Here is a 14,771-nt window from a genome sequence, read left to right as displayed (position 1 = left end):
AAGTCATTCATTTCCTATGGAGATTCGCAGACCGCATGCGAATGGGTCCGAACCAGGTGCGAACGAGTGCGGTGCGAAAAAAATCGTGTCCGTTGGCCATCCGGATGCGTTCAAAAAATTGAACTCTTGCGAAAGGCTACGGACGGTTTCTATCCGAAAATCCCAACGGAAGTTAGCGTTGCTATGGTACTGATAAACAAACCTGGATTCTTAACTTTTAATAAAATAAATAATGATTTTATAACGATTAGTTGTCATGTCATTTTTTTATTTTCATGATGTTTTAACGTTATTAGGGCAGTTAATACAATTAAATAATTCAATATTTAAATATACTCGCTTCCGAGGCTTCCGCCCACTGATCTATATAATGACATATATATATATATATATATATATATATATATATATATATATATATATATATATATATATATATATATACGTGTCCCAAGTTTAGTATATTATATATATAATGTCATTCTATATAGATCAGGGCTTCCGACGCTTTTCACCGTTGTGTACGACATCCGCTGGGGGCGTATTGCGTATTACGGAGCTGATTTCAACTGCCAGTGTGAAGGCGGCGTTACACTACAGAAAAGTTGGTTGTATGTTTTATTTGATAAAAAAAATTATGGATAAAATAACTCCACTGTAAACATACTCGTGTGTGCTGACTTCAAGGGGACCGTGATCCTGCCTGAAATGAGAATAAGCTATTCGCAAAACAAACGGGTTCAGGCACGCCAGATCAGCCGGTCGCGGGTCGAGCTGTTCCACTAAACTCCAAAACGCGTTCACCTCACGGCAGCACACACTCTCCACTGCTGATTCAGCCCACACAAAATCAGTGATGGGGACATCGATCTCTCTTTTTCTTTTCTGACAATAAACATCGCTAATTAAATCAGTAGAAATTGATAACGCGTGGATTGAGGAAGGGTATTACATGACGTTTGAGGCGTCGATGAGACTAACTTAGCTATTGATGCCTGTGCAGTGTGTGCATCTCTAACGTTACAGCTCTGATTTGGACTGACTTACTGTAAGTAAATAATGTATTCAGTTCAGTCGTTGTCCCTCCTTGCTATTCTACATGACGGCAATATTTTGAAAAGACTTGCTTGTTCCGTTATATTATCCGGGTTAAGTTTGCACCAGGCTAGACTATAACGTAGCTAACGTTACTCACCAGGACACTTGGCCAACCCTCCACTAATTCTCCTCACACCAAGCATTAATAACTCGTTGAGTGCCATGGCTGCCCTCTCTCACGCCTGACCAGTTAAAAATTGTAGGGCTGTGGTCCATAAAGAATTTGATGGTTTCCCACATCCTCAGTCGTTCTCCAAATAGCCATAATACAGTAGGAATCTAGCAGAGTATAGGTTGCGAGTTCCTCTTGTGACGTCATCACCCAGTAACTGAAAAAACACGCTACCGTTGAAGAAACCCCAATAAATGTTATTTTAACGCATTTTAAGACAGAAATAATTAAATATATACATATAGAGCACTTTAATTTACACATTAATTGACTGTGGTGGTTAACCTGCAACTTACACTTTAAATATGTATCTGCAATTTTGCAGTCACCTTTTACCCTAAAGATTTGTGTTCTTTTAGTTTAATGTTTCACAAGCAACACTATTAGTCCTGCCTTCTGGTCCTGCATAAAATGTTCATTATATCTTATAATGACACCATAGAGTTTCAATAGAAGTTATTAGGACGTCTCTAGTTTCTATTTGGTGATATTTTGAGGTCTTCAAAACACGACTAGAAATCTTTCTAGAGCCATAATACACAATAATGTACTTTTGACTCACATATGAGGTTATATATCATGGAATTGTCAATGTTTTTTTTTGTTTTGTTTTTTACATTTTCCAGATTTGGCATTCATTTTATTTTATAAATAATCTCATATTTTTGTTTGTGTTCTTCAAATTCAAGAGAGAAATTAAGTCAATAGAGAAAAGAGAAATGAAATACCTTTAATTCGTTTTTTTAATTTATTAAATATTCCAAAAATAGGCATTCAAATATGGTTATAATAGAAATGTATTACTATGTTTTGATATTATATAACAGGCATATGTATACAATACTTTTCAATCGTTTTTAGGATGGCAAGATTTTTAAATGTTTTCATAGTTGTTCTCAGTTGTGCTTCCTACATTTATATATAGATTCCTATATATATATATATATAGACCTACATAATATAATGTGAAACCAAGAACCAAGCATATTGAAGCAAAATAGCTTCAAATAAACCACACAGCCAATAATAACAATCACACAGACACACACATATACGTAGTGTGAGAGATTAGACAGTCTCCATGACAGCCGTATTTCTAAATCCAATTGTGTGCGACACATTATCCTCCCAGCACACAACTATAGAGAGTGATCTGGCCTTCCTTAGAAGAGGAAATTAAACTAATGTGAAGTTAGATGCGTTTTAAAACAATGCCCAGGTGTGGCAGAAGTACAACAGTGTATAGTCATCAAGAAAGAATGGATAAGGTAAGACAAAAATGCAAGGTCGGGAATTTGTACTCTTATCTGTGCAGCCCTCCACGGATGAGTGACTGAAACCTTCAGAGGACCCAACCGACCCCGTTTCCTGCCACACACACACACACACACACACACACACACACACACACACACACACACACACACACACACACACCCACACACCAATGTTTGGAATGAGAGGGACCCCTGGGGTCCAGTAGAATGGAGTGGTAATCCGCTCTCTCTTCCATGATTGCTGCCGAAGAAGGGAAAAGAGGAAAGAAAAGCACAACTAGAGCCTGGGAATCTCAGTGAGACGATAACTTAAGATGTATACAATCATGAAAACGGCCACACATATCCCGTCTCCCTGTTGGGTAAATAAAGTCAATGACTTCCTTTTATTGCTTGATGGAGAGACACTGTACATGTATAAGGGAGATGAGGGAGGTGAAAACTTCCGGAACAGGGGAGTATCGCTTCAAAAGCATGATAAAACTGTGAGGTGACTTTAGATTTATTCCCCATGCAGAGCTGAGAGTTCTTTTGTTTAAAGGATGCATTAATATTCTTTACCGACTCGATATGAAACAACTACACAAAGCTTCGGTAAATCTAAACCTAAAGGACAGACACTTTAGTTTGAGGGACAAAAAACAAGCGAATACCTACAAAAACCTTTTTTTTTTATAATAACCACAAAATAGTTAAATATATACTTCATAGTATAACTAAATTGAGATTTTTATTCAGAAATCATGTAAATATATATTTATGTTTATTGTTTATATGTATACACACTCACACAGACCTTTTATAAATATGATAATGAATATGACATTTTGAAATCTAATTTATTTAAATAATTTTATATATATATAATATATATATATATATATATATATATATACATACTGTGTATGCATAATGTGAATTATGTAAAAATTGTATTATATATTAAAACGTGTAAATAAAATAGTTAATATTAATCTATATTTGATATTTTTTACATTATTTTATATACATATATAAAAATAAAGCCCTAATATTATAAAATTCTAATATACACACATTTTATATGTATATTATATAATGCGGGGAAAAAATTCCACTGCAAGTGTATGCGTTTTTATATGCACATGCATACATAAACACGCACACTTTTTTTAAAATTTAGAATAGATGGAGACTCATATAAGAGATTCACATCTTGTAGTTATATGCGTGTATATATATATATATATATTGCTTTGACAGTATCTGACACCACAGGATGCAAATGGCCTTTTATATGAATGCGGTAATGCTTTTCTGAAAAAGCAATTTCCATCTATTTTCCCCCATCTTCTCTCCATCTTTCTTTCTCGGTTTCTCTTTTTGCACACTTTAATTGATTGCAAGCCGATCCACGACTGATGTTCCAGACAAACGCCCTCGCTGCGTTCCTGGCCAGAGAAGATTCTCGTTTTGGATCTATTGAAAGCACTCAAGAGGTCTGCTGATTCCTGACATTTGGGATGAGATGGCAAAATGTCACAGTCATTAGAGGGAAAAATATGTTCAGCTGAGCAGCCAAGGTAATTTTCTTTCTTGCCAAATAGCCCTGTAATTTATTATTTTTGGAAGGCTCGACTCGCGTATATGTTCACAAGAAATGCACAGAGTTGCATTACTGCTCCTAACAACAACTCCAACTAACCTTTAATGAATGACTGATGAGTCTTTCAGCTAATAACTTGAAAAGATCTCAAATTTCCAGTTGCATTTGCATAATCTCTACAACATAAATGGTAAACCTTTCTAAAAACAGATCGTTTCAGAAGTAAGAGCTGTATGTTTTTGATTTGCTAAAAATAACCGATTCCTAAGTCATTGGTTGGGACATCTTTTCCACAGAGCGGACCGATATGCAGTATAGTTTAGTACGGTACGCAATTTTTGCCGTTTTCATTGTCAGAAGTTGTGAATGGTACCTTAATTCCGAACTGTACCTTACCACTTTTTTGGGTACCTAGCACAGTAGTCCGATACTGAGGGTGGAGCTAGACTCACTGCAGAACATTGATTGGTTGACACAGAGAATCGTCACTTGCGCGTGCTACAAGGGGAATGACAACACAAGAGGCGCCATTGTTTAATACAGTTGAAACACAATACCGTTTCTTCTTGTGACAAACAGCCAACATGTCGAGAAGAAAGAACAAGATCTGCTGTATGTCCTCCATTGTTGTTTCCTGTGTCACTTTCTTCTTCGTGCGAGAATGACATTGATCGCTACTTTCCCGCATACACCACGCCTATCAAATAAGGGTACCGTTAGTGGTGAAAACACAAGCCGGATCAGGGTTTACCATCCCATAATGTACTGTACTGTACTGTCCTGTATCGCTTTGTGGAAATGAGCCATAAAATGAGCAATTTACAGTCATTAGTTTGGGAATCCAACTACAGTTGTGGTGCTGTATGTTATTGATTCGGTAAAAAAGGATTGTGTTCATGAGAATCATTTGTTCACCAATTGTGCTGTCAAAGAGTTGGACCACATGGGACCGTTTCTGGATCTGAACAGTAATGTGAAGGACTGTAGGTGGTTTTCATTACCTTACCCTCGTCAAAGAACAACTGACAGAAGTCCCACTATGAATGGGTCTCCAATTGTTCTTTACTCCAAGTCAGAAAGAAATGGATGGCTCTTAAATGGATGGTTTATTTATTGTTTGAATGTGTCTAGTCAGTCCAGGGTCGAGCATCTATTTCCAGAGATGGTTTGGTGAACTGGCACTCTCTGTATAGACTTGTATTTATGTATTCACTTCCTGAGCTTTTCGAAATGAACTCTATACACAATGGGAACAATGTTGTTTTACTAACAAGACTATAAAGAGTATCCACTAACAGAGTACTCAGGCCCAAAAGTAAAAAAAAACAAAAAAAAAAAAACATGAAAGCATAATTGATTGGATGTTTTGGTTTAAAGACTTGGGAAAAACATGCAAATTCAATTAGATGTCTGCTAAAGCATAAACGGCTCCCTATCCGTCTTTCTGATTAAAATCTGACTTGAAAATGCAGAGCCTGAATTACAACATCACCTCGCTAGAATACATATCCAGATTCCAGACTCACAGGAATGTAAAGTCCCTACTGGAGTGCGGTTGGAATGTAACAAGAGCATTACAGATGCATCCAATTGGACCAGAATACCTCCTGAATTACCTGGTTAATAAGAAAATGATGAATCGTGAAGGAATGGGACAACAGGCATGATCAGAATGCTTGTGCCTATCCATTACAAAGGAATGTTCCGGAATTAGAACACGGAACATTCCATAGGCCAGCAGGCCACCTGTTCGGAATGCGACCATTTTAATGAGATTAAAATGGATGATGCTGTTTGGAATTGAGCAAATATCAGAACTCTAAGTAAACTTCTTAATCTTAATCTTAATAAACTTCCTTGTTGCCACTACCACAACGTTATCGAAGTCAAACAAAATATCAGAGTGCAGATGCCAAGCTCAATAAGATGCTTCAATGTACAAACAAGGAGATGATTGGATTTGTGGAGGTGTAGTTATGTAGGCAAATATCTGAGGTTAAATTCAAAGGTTTGTCTTTTTATGCTTTTTCAAATTTATTACGTTTCATGTAGTGTGTGATATAGCTGTTTGTGAATGTAAAAGGTCTGTAAAGCTTTAAAGATCAAAGTTCACGACTGAATGGTTGGTTGATGAATTTATGTTGCTGATGTGGAGTTAACTATCTTCAAGTCTTTGATTAGCATATTGTCATGATAATCTATAAAATCGCTCGTGTGGGAACTGTTGTAAGATGCCTACAGAGAGACATGCTATTGCATTTGTGTTACGTACTGTATTGCATGTGAAAAGACGGATGCGACAGCTTGAGCATACTCACAAATGTGCTCTACTACAACAACTCCTCTTCTCTTCCTCTTAAAGTTTAGGGTTAGTGATGCCACTGATATTGATATATAGTAGTGTAACACTGATATTGTGCACAAACATGCTGGAGCGCTATAATGCTCTACACCACATGCAAAGTAAAAGTATGTTAGCATGAGATTCCATACATATTTAGCCATGTTTGCTAACTCTAACTCACTTTAAAAAGCTCAAGGACTGGGCTGGACTTCTCACAGACTTGCATTGTCAGATATACAGATATAAAAATCCCCGGTTTAGCTATATGAATGAAAACACTGCATCAACAGTTGAAGTAGCCTTCAGTTTTATAATGCAGCAAACTGGTCTTCAGGGACTCAGACCTGAAAGTGGGATTGAAACCAATTTCAGGTTTTACAGGAAAGTTCCAATCACTAAAAAAACCCATTAATGGTGTCGAATAGTGGCTGAACGGTTGACTATAAGAGACATGCTCTCAAATGGGATTGCCGAGCCACTCGTCCTCGGCACAATTTCATCCACTTTCTTTGGAGGCAACCTGACGGGAATGATGGACAGATGAAATTGACCTGTGAGCTTAGGAACGGTGGCATCTCGTTTTCTACAGTTTAGATGCCTGCTGTGGCATCCTGCGTTTCAGGACTTTAGAAAGAGATGGGAAGCAAAAAAGATGGAAAGAAAAGAAACAGCGGGGGATGGGGGGGGGGGGGGTTGGGGGAGAGGGACAAGCCGATGAGTGGGAGGAAGACGAAAGATTTTCTTTCTTTGTTGTAAAACTGAATAAAATGAACCCACCAAGGATTTTCTATCTCTCTAGTGACAAGAATAATGAGCAGAGTTTTATTTTCTAGTTGAAAGGCTTTCTGCCTGTGCGGGAGAATGTTTAATATCAGATTTGTTCTGCATTCTGGCCAACATATCACAGGAACAGCTCACCCAAAAATGACAATTCATCACTTACTCACCCTCATGTCTTTCTGTATGACTTTCTTTCTTTTGTGGAATATGCAATAAAAAAGTGAACGAGGACCACGGCGCTCAAAAGCACGATTTTCAAAGCAAGAATAGCAAAAGTCCGAGACCATATTGAAAATATTCATTTAAACCAGCAAATAATTTAAGATTTTCATTTGGCCAGATTTCCAAAGTATGCCAATAATATAATTTGTAATGAACACATCTGGATTAGAAAAATAATAAAATTGACAAGTGATCTTAGAGTTTTGGATTGTTTCACTATATACATTTCCATTACTCTTAAAATTTTTCCAGAACTTTTTTCAGGTCCAGAAAAACTACAGCTTAAATATTTTTGTGATAATATATTATTCTTTATACTTTATAATATAACTATATCATATTTTTAACCAATCTTTCCAAAATTTAATCTATGTTTGTATTTTACTTTCGGGTCCAACTGACTCCCTACCATTAAGTTAAATTTTAGGGAATGATGGGATGATATCTCAAGCACTTAATTACCAAGTGATTCATCACGGCATCCACCATGCCATGGAAAACGAATCATAGCTGCTGGATTTATCTTGACCTCCCTTGGCATCCTCCCATTACATGGTTTCCCACATCATCAGAGAGATTACACCTGCCAAGATCAACCATTGGCACCACACGACACAGATCGTACTGAGAGCCGTGAGGTAAAGGTGGTTTGTAGTCTGCAGGGTTAAGGAAATAAATTTATGGCTTATGTCTGCTGTCAGAACTCACTGTGCAGAGGGAAAGAGTAACTCAAGGAAATGAATGACCTCTGTCGACAAGACCATTGTCTTGTTGTAAGTTGTAAGACGTTATTTACCAGATAAGGTCTTGATAACACAGTGATATATTTTAGCAATAATTCCAACTGATTTCGAATCGTTCATGCAGCAGTGCAGTTAGCATAAGTCAAAGTCTTGGAATGCAGTTCTGAAAAGGTTACTGTGATGAATGCTAATTGGACTTGCTAACACATTTGAGCTATGAGACTGAGACAATGGATACGTATATGAGGCATTTAAAAGTATGAACAGCGAACCACTCGAGCAAGTGTGTATGTATAAAGCAAATACCAAGCCAACTGCCTTTGAGATATAATTTCTTTTCTTGTTGCTTGTTGCTTACGCAAGCGCTAATGATCAAATCATGCTAGAAATGTATAATACATTTTATATAGGTATACACATGTAGTTGTATTTACAGAATGAGCGTTAGCATCTAGCTAAAATCGAACAAAACTTCAGTGTTAACATTTAAACATTCTAGCTACTAGCTAAATTTATTTAGTTTTTTTTATTTCTTAACATTTAAGTATATATATATATATATATATATATATATATTACAAACATCTGTCCATACATGCATTTATCATTTAGAATCCACAATCTTGCATACTATTTTCAACAAATAGTATGCAAATTAGAATACGAGTAGGTAGGTGAGAGCGAGTGCAAAGTTTTCCCTTTGAAACTCAATAGAGCTAAATGATACTGCTGAATACAGCAACAGGCACATAATGCGTCAATATACTACTTCCACTCACAATAATGACTGTAAAATGAGTTTTGTGGTTATGGTCGAACAGCCACAGAAAAATAATCTAATTTTGGCTATACTACCAGAGGGCAGGGAGAGGTGAAGGTCATGTTTCACATTGATTTCTAAAGAAGCATGTAAAATGTGTCCCACCACACCATGGCTATTTGAGAAAAATGTCAGGGCTCAGCCAGTCCTCAGGCACAAGCTGTTGGAAATCTCTTATAAATGCATTATTTAACCCTTAGGGGCAGAGATGGCCAGTTTAAACCAGACAGACAGACAAAACTGTCAGCTTGCTATCAGCAAATTGAGATAAAATACGCTATTTAGAAATAGCTAGATGTAACAGATCTCTCCAGAATTATCCAAGAGCTAAAAAAAAATATATATATATATATATATATATATATATATATATATATATATATATATATATATATAAAATAAATATAAATATGCTATCTTACAACACTTTGGCTATTGTGACTACAGTGACATTTTACACAAAGAAGCTGCACCAAGCCCAAAGCAGGTGGCTGACTGTGAGGTGGCGATAACCCCAGTTTTGCCCACTCCAAATATTTAAACCAAGCACATTTAAAATGGCTCAGTTTAGCTTGATTTCTTTACTAGCCTGATGGCCCTGGAGTGCCTCCCCCCAGCTATTTGGTTTTATTTTAGGAGTGTTTAGATATGGCTAAGGCAACTGCCAAGCTCTTTCAGTCTTTGGAAGCTTCCAGAAGGCCTAGCCAACCACCTAGCATACAAGCTTTGAAAACGCAGCATTTGCTGAGTAAAGGTGGAAAAGTTGCCATTTGACTCGATAAAACTTGGCTTAATAGAAAAAGTCATATATTTATGGATTTAGGCTAAGCACATTTGTGTGTGTGGAATGCTAACTGTAAGTTAGGATACTGAGGCAGCATACAGAACTGTTAAATCACAATACCGACGGGTATTAGCTTGAAAGAATTATAAATTGCTATGCTAAGCTTAATAGCTGGCCTGTCAGACTTAACACTGAGCAAAATTTCTTCCATCTCATTGTTTGCACAGCTCAAAATGTCACCAGGCTCAGAAGCATTGGGCGTAATTACCAAACTCAAAAAGACAAATCACTAAATAATAGCAAGAGCGAGGCAAGGAAAGGCCGTGCGTCCATCAGGGACAAAAGGCTGCAATTTCAAAATCGATTCACTACCACAAAAGACAATCGGCTAGCCTCTGACGTCAGGCCTTGGGAATAATAGCCTCATCTCCACTTGATAAATGTGTCAGCACTAGAAGCACGGCAGGAAAACAATGATGAAGCTCCCTCTCAGCCAGCAGAAACACTATGCAAGAGACACTAATGATTGTTGAGGTATAACAGGCGCTTACAGTCCACTCAAGTCCTGAATAATTTAACTTTAACAAAAGCTCTGTCTGTTGTGGAGGAAAAGATCAAATGAAGATTCCAGCCATGGATATATCACTTTATCTCTATTTGGACCTTCAAAAATAACTAGAAATTTAGCTAAACTTGCAATAGTATCTTTTATCCAAGATAAGATGTTAAAGCTAGTATTTTGCTATAGATAAGACTGGACTTACTACATCTGTTCTCTCTTTTGCTGTCCAGTCTGAAAAGGTGAAAACACATCTTTCTCAATGCACCATCTCCTCAGATCTGCAAGACCCAAGCTGACAAAAGTGGGGCCCTAACATGTTTACTTATAAATGGGATATTGGTCAGTGCTAGTAGAAAGTATGTAAGGTAGAAATGGCAAAAACGACAAAAGAAAATTATACTGTGCTGTGCTGTTCTGACAATAACTCAACCACACTAGTGTCGACAGTAACACAATAGTGTAAAAAAGGCAGTAACTAACTAACAACTAAAGGAGTAGTTCACCCAAAAATCACCCACTAATGTTTTTCCAATCTAGTACAACTTTTTTTTCTTTTCAACATAATGAAAGTGAATGAGGTCTGGGGAAGTGAAAATGTCAAGCTCTAACATTTTAAAAAAAAGTTCCATGAGCATATCATTAAAGTGTTCCATATGACTTTTGTAAGTCTTCTCAATACATAAAAATAACTTTGTGTGAGGACCAGATAAACATTTAAGTTCACCTTAAAGAAAGCCATAAAAGGTTTGTAACAACATGAGCAAAAGTGGTGAGCAAAAGAAGACAATTTTCTTTTTTAGATTAACTAATCTTTTAAGGACACCAAAGAGTTTATATTTCTGGACATTATGGGGATTTAACCATGGTAGTTTGTACTGTACATTACAAACCCTGGACATCCTGTTCCAAGTGATAAAAAAACTAATACAAGAGCAATCTTTCTTTCAGTCAGAATGTGAGTGAGCCAAGAAGGGATCCGGCTGCTGTACTTGCAGGTTTCCACAGCTGTACAGATAAGAAAGGCAGCACAGAGCAGCTAAGTGCACTCTCATCAGAATTAGCCCCAAGCATTAATAAGAGAAAAGGCAGATAAGCAGAACTGCATAAAAACAGGTTTAAATCAAGTATTTTGTGGCCAAATTTCCAATAGTTCTCCATTTAGAACAGGGCTTCTACTGTATTCAAAAAGCAAACACAACCAAAATAGTTTGAAAACTATGCAGTTTGGATAAACCAACACACACATAGGCTTACCATCATCAGTTCCTTCTGAAAAGATTTCTTCTCTTTGGTCTCCATGTTGAGGCAATCTTCCTTTAGTTTCTCCAGCACTGAGGCAACCCTCTCTGGTTCACTATCCAGATCTGCTCTGCAAAAATACGTCAAAGGAAGATTCACATAGCCCAGAGCATCAGCAAATGCTCGCCAGTTTCCCAGATTTTCCATAAGTATTGTCCTCACAGAGGCGTAAATGTAAGTGAGAAACTTGCAGGGCTTCAGGATTTGTTCCATCAGCATTGTGGTTGTTAGGTCTGGCCCACAAAAGTATATAGGCTTAACCTTTCCCAAGACAAGCACATTTTTTACATGTACAAGCCCAATCTTTCCCTGATAGTATCCAATGTACCACTCTTTGGTCCATAGTTGTCCTTTGAGTTTGATCTTCTCCTCACTGAGTAGGGCGACAATATCCCCTTTTTTATATTCCAGCAAGTACTGATTCTTGGTCTGCCTGATAACTGTTTTGATCAGTTTGCCAAATTTCAAGTTGGTAATGCAGCGCTCTTGAAACTGTGGGTATTTGGTGGTGATGGCCAGAGGAGACAAAATTATTTTATCAACTTCCTTTTTCTTTAGGAACCGTCTCTGGCCGTTGTTCCGTATCCCAGTTTTAGGGGGCGGCTGTGGTGTCTGAACGCAAAATTGTGCAAGGATGCAATCCTGATCATCTTTTACCTGGACACGTAATGTGAAGTCGGAAATCTCATCTGCGTTCCGAGACGTAATCATGTAGATGAGCCGGCTCACCTTGCCTAGTTTGATCTGAAACCCACGTACAACCCTAGCCTGATCATTTGCCTTGACCTCATAATTTGACATGTTAGAGTACATACCTATCAGCAAGTCCTGAGGTCTGCCAAGGACAAACTGGTGCTTTCCCCACAGTTGTAGTGAAACAGGAGGGGCAGACTTTGCTTGCTTCCCAACCTCACTGACCAGTAGAGTCTTGGGGGCGCAGTCATGGCCAAAAATGGCCACCACAGTCTTAAAAGATGGATGAATGTGTTTGGGCCCGTAGAGGCCCAATGTAACTTTCTTCATCATATGATCCCAAACAGATGAATTGAAGGAAACATGTTGGGTCTGGACAACAACGGCTACATACATGCAGGGCTCCAAGTTGTCCAGCTGAACCTGAATCGTATCACCATAAATATATGCTTGTGGAATAGGAGAATATGGACCCTCTTTACAGTCACTTCTTACACACAAAACCTCAGCCATTGGACTTTCTGTCCTAGTCGTGACGGATACCTTCATCTCTAAGGTAATGAATGATTTTATCTCCATGTTACTCAGTTTGATTTCAACCACTGGACTGACAGTCGAGCATCTGTCATTGTTCAGCTCCAATGGAGGATCCAGTAGAGCCTTCATAGAGATTTGCTGAGTGTCTCCCACTGCAACATGGCCTTCGGGAACATGAATACTGATATGTGTATCTGGGAGCTGGACTGCCCCTCCACAGCTGTCCAACTTGCAGACAATGTTAGTCTCTACTGGTTGTGTTTGACCCCAGCCTGGGTTCTGCCCAAGGGACTCAAGGTCATGGCAAGAGCGTGCCAATTTTCGATGGTTTAGCCAAGCTGTCCTAAAGTCCTCTCTGTTCTGAAACTGCTCCGGTGAGGGAGCTTTAAGCCCTGTAAAAAACCCTGATGAAGGCAATGGAGGATTCGACTGAGCTTGTAAGATTGATAACTCTGATAAACTGTAAGATCTCTTGCTCCGAAAAAAGGGATTGTCCTTGCGAAGCATCTGCAAGGCTTCAAGATCAGCGCTGGTGGATGTTCCATCAAAAACACTATTGCTGTACCCTTTTGTGTTGCTGGTGGTGGAGATGGGGTCTGAAGGCAAGTCAAAGAAAAGCAAATCCATGCTGTTGCATTGGTTCGTCTTCTCATTGCTGTTCTGATCGAGGACATCATCCATGGACCCATTTAGGAATGGGTTGGTTGAGGAGAGCATGGAGAAGGGGTTGTTGTTGTCATAAGGCATGGAGGGCTTCAGCGACATTCCAGTCCACTCCCCCAGCAGGTCCAGCTCTTTTGCTCCCTCCTCCGAGCAGTCCCCAAGATTGTCAATCATCCCACTGTCACTTAGAGATGAGTTCCTGTAGTTGATCGGTTGGACATATGTCGAAGGAATGTATCCCATTTCTCGGTTGTTGTGGGCGTACCACCATTCCCCACCAGATGTGTCCAACACATAGAGATGATCACCTTTGGAGAACTTTAGAGTGGTAAAACTGGATGGACAGTAATCCTTTATGGCGACCACTTCCCGTGCAGTCCCAAATGACGTTGAGGAGGCCAAACGCAAGGCACTGGGAGAAGGCACTGTAAAGATAAACATATTAATAAGAATTATTGATTTGCGATGTACATGGCACAACCATATTAGATGTCCCTTTTATTTATTTGCAGTGCAATAAACTGACCTTTGACATCTATGAGAGTCGTCTCAGTCAGTCCCTCATCAAGGTCAATAAGTGTGCCCTCTGATTTACATCTAGGGAGCACATTGTTGTTGTTGGTTACTCTGATCCTGTGGGCGGCCATCTTGCATTGGTTAAGCTATTTTACCATTGCTCCAATCCTGACAATCACACACTGGCAGTTTTCCATTTTTTTCCTGCTGTGAAAACAAAAAGGACAGGGACAATCTTGATTAGCTTTGTGTGGCAGGACAAACGCTTGATGCACTGAGAATAATGAGACATGCTGCAATCAGATTATTGGATCATTAAGGCAAGACAATCTTCTGAGAGATTGTACCCAGAGATTAGTGTGGTATAGCTAAAGGGACAAACTGGGACGAGATGTAACTCAAAATGTACTGCATGAGATTAAAAGATCTTTAAAGTTGATTACTTTTAATCTACCTTGGAAGGGGGTTAAAGCATTGTTGTCTAGTTAGTAGATGAAAACTTGAGTCAGAAACCGTTAGTTCAGAACTCAAACAAAAGATCCTGGTAGAATCTCAATATTTTTTTACTGCTCTTTGCTAATTTTTTGCTCCTTTCACAACATTCAGTCCTGTCACATCATGGTTTAATTGATGTAATGTATATTGCCAAGGGATGACAAAGGAGGTGGTACCTGTA

The 14,771-nt window shown here is 38.4% G+C and overlaps 1 protein-coding gene across 1 annotated transcript in view; it reads right to left on the bottom strand.

Annotated features, from left to right (window-relative positions):
- Positions 1–14,771, bottom strand: part of sh3bp4a (SH3-domain binding protein 4a) — a 31,614-nt gene that overhangs the window by 4,150 nt on the left and 12,693 nt on the right. The window contains exons 2-3 of the mRNA XM_081384014.1: positions 14,106–14,302; positions 11,642–14,004 (exon numbers count right to left, since the gene is read on the bottom strand). Coding sequence (XP_081240140.1) covers positions 11,642–14,004; positions 14,106–14,226 — 2,484 coding nt within the window. The 5' untranslated portion in view covers positions 14,227–14,302. The remainder of the gene's footprint in view (positions 1–11,641; positions 14,005–14,105; positions 14,303–14,771) is intronic.

Source organism: Scardinius erythrophthalmus (genome assembly GCF_964197995.2).
Source record: "Scardinius erythrophthalmus genome assembly, chromosome: 14".
Lineage (NCBI taxonomy): Eukaryota > Metazoa > Chordata > Actinopteri > Cypriniformes > Leuciscidae > Scardinius > Scardinius erythrophthalmus.
Note: the sequence above shows the minus strand (reverse complement) of the source record. Positions and strands in the feature narration are given on the sequence as shown.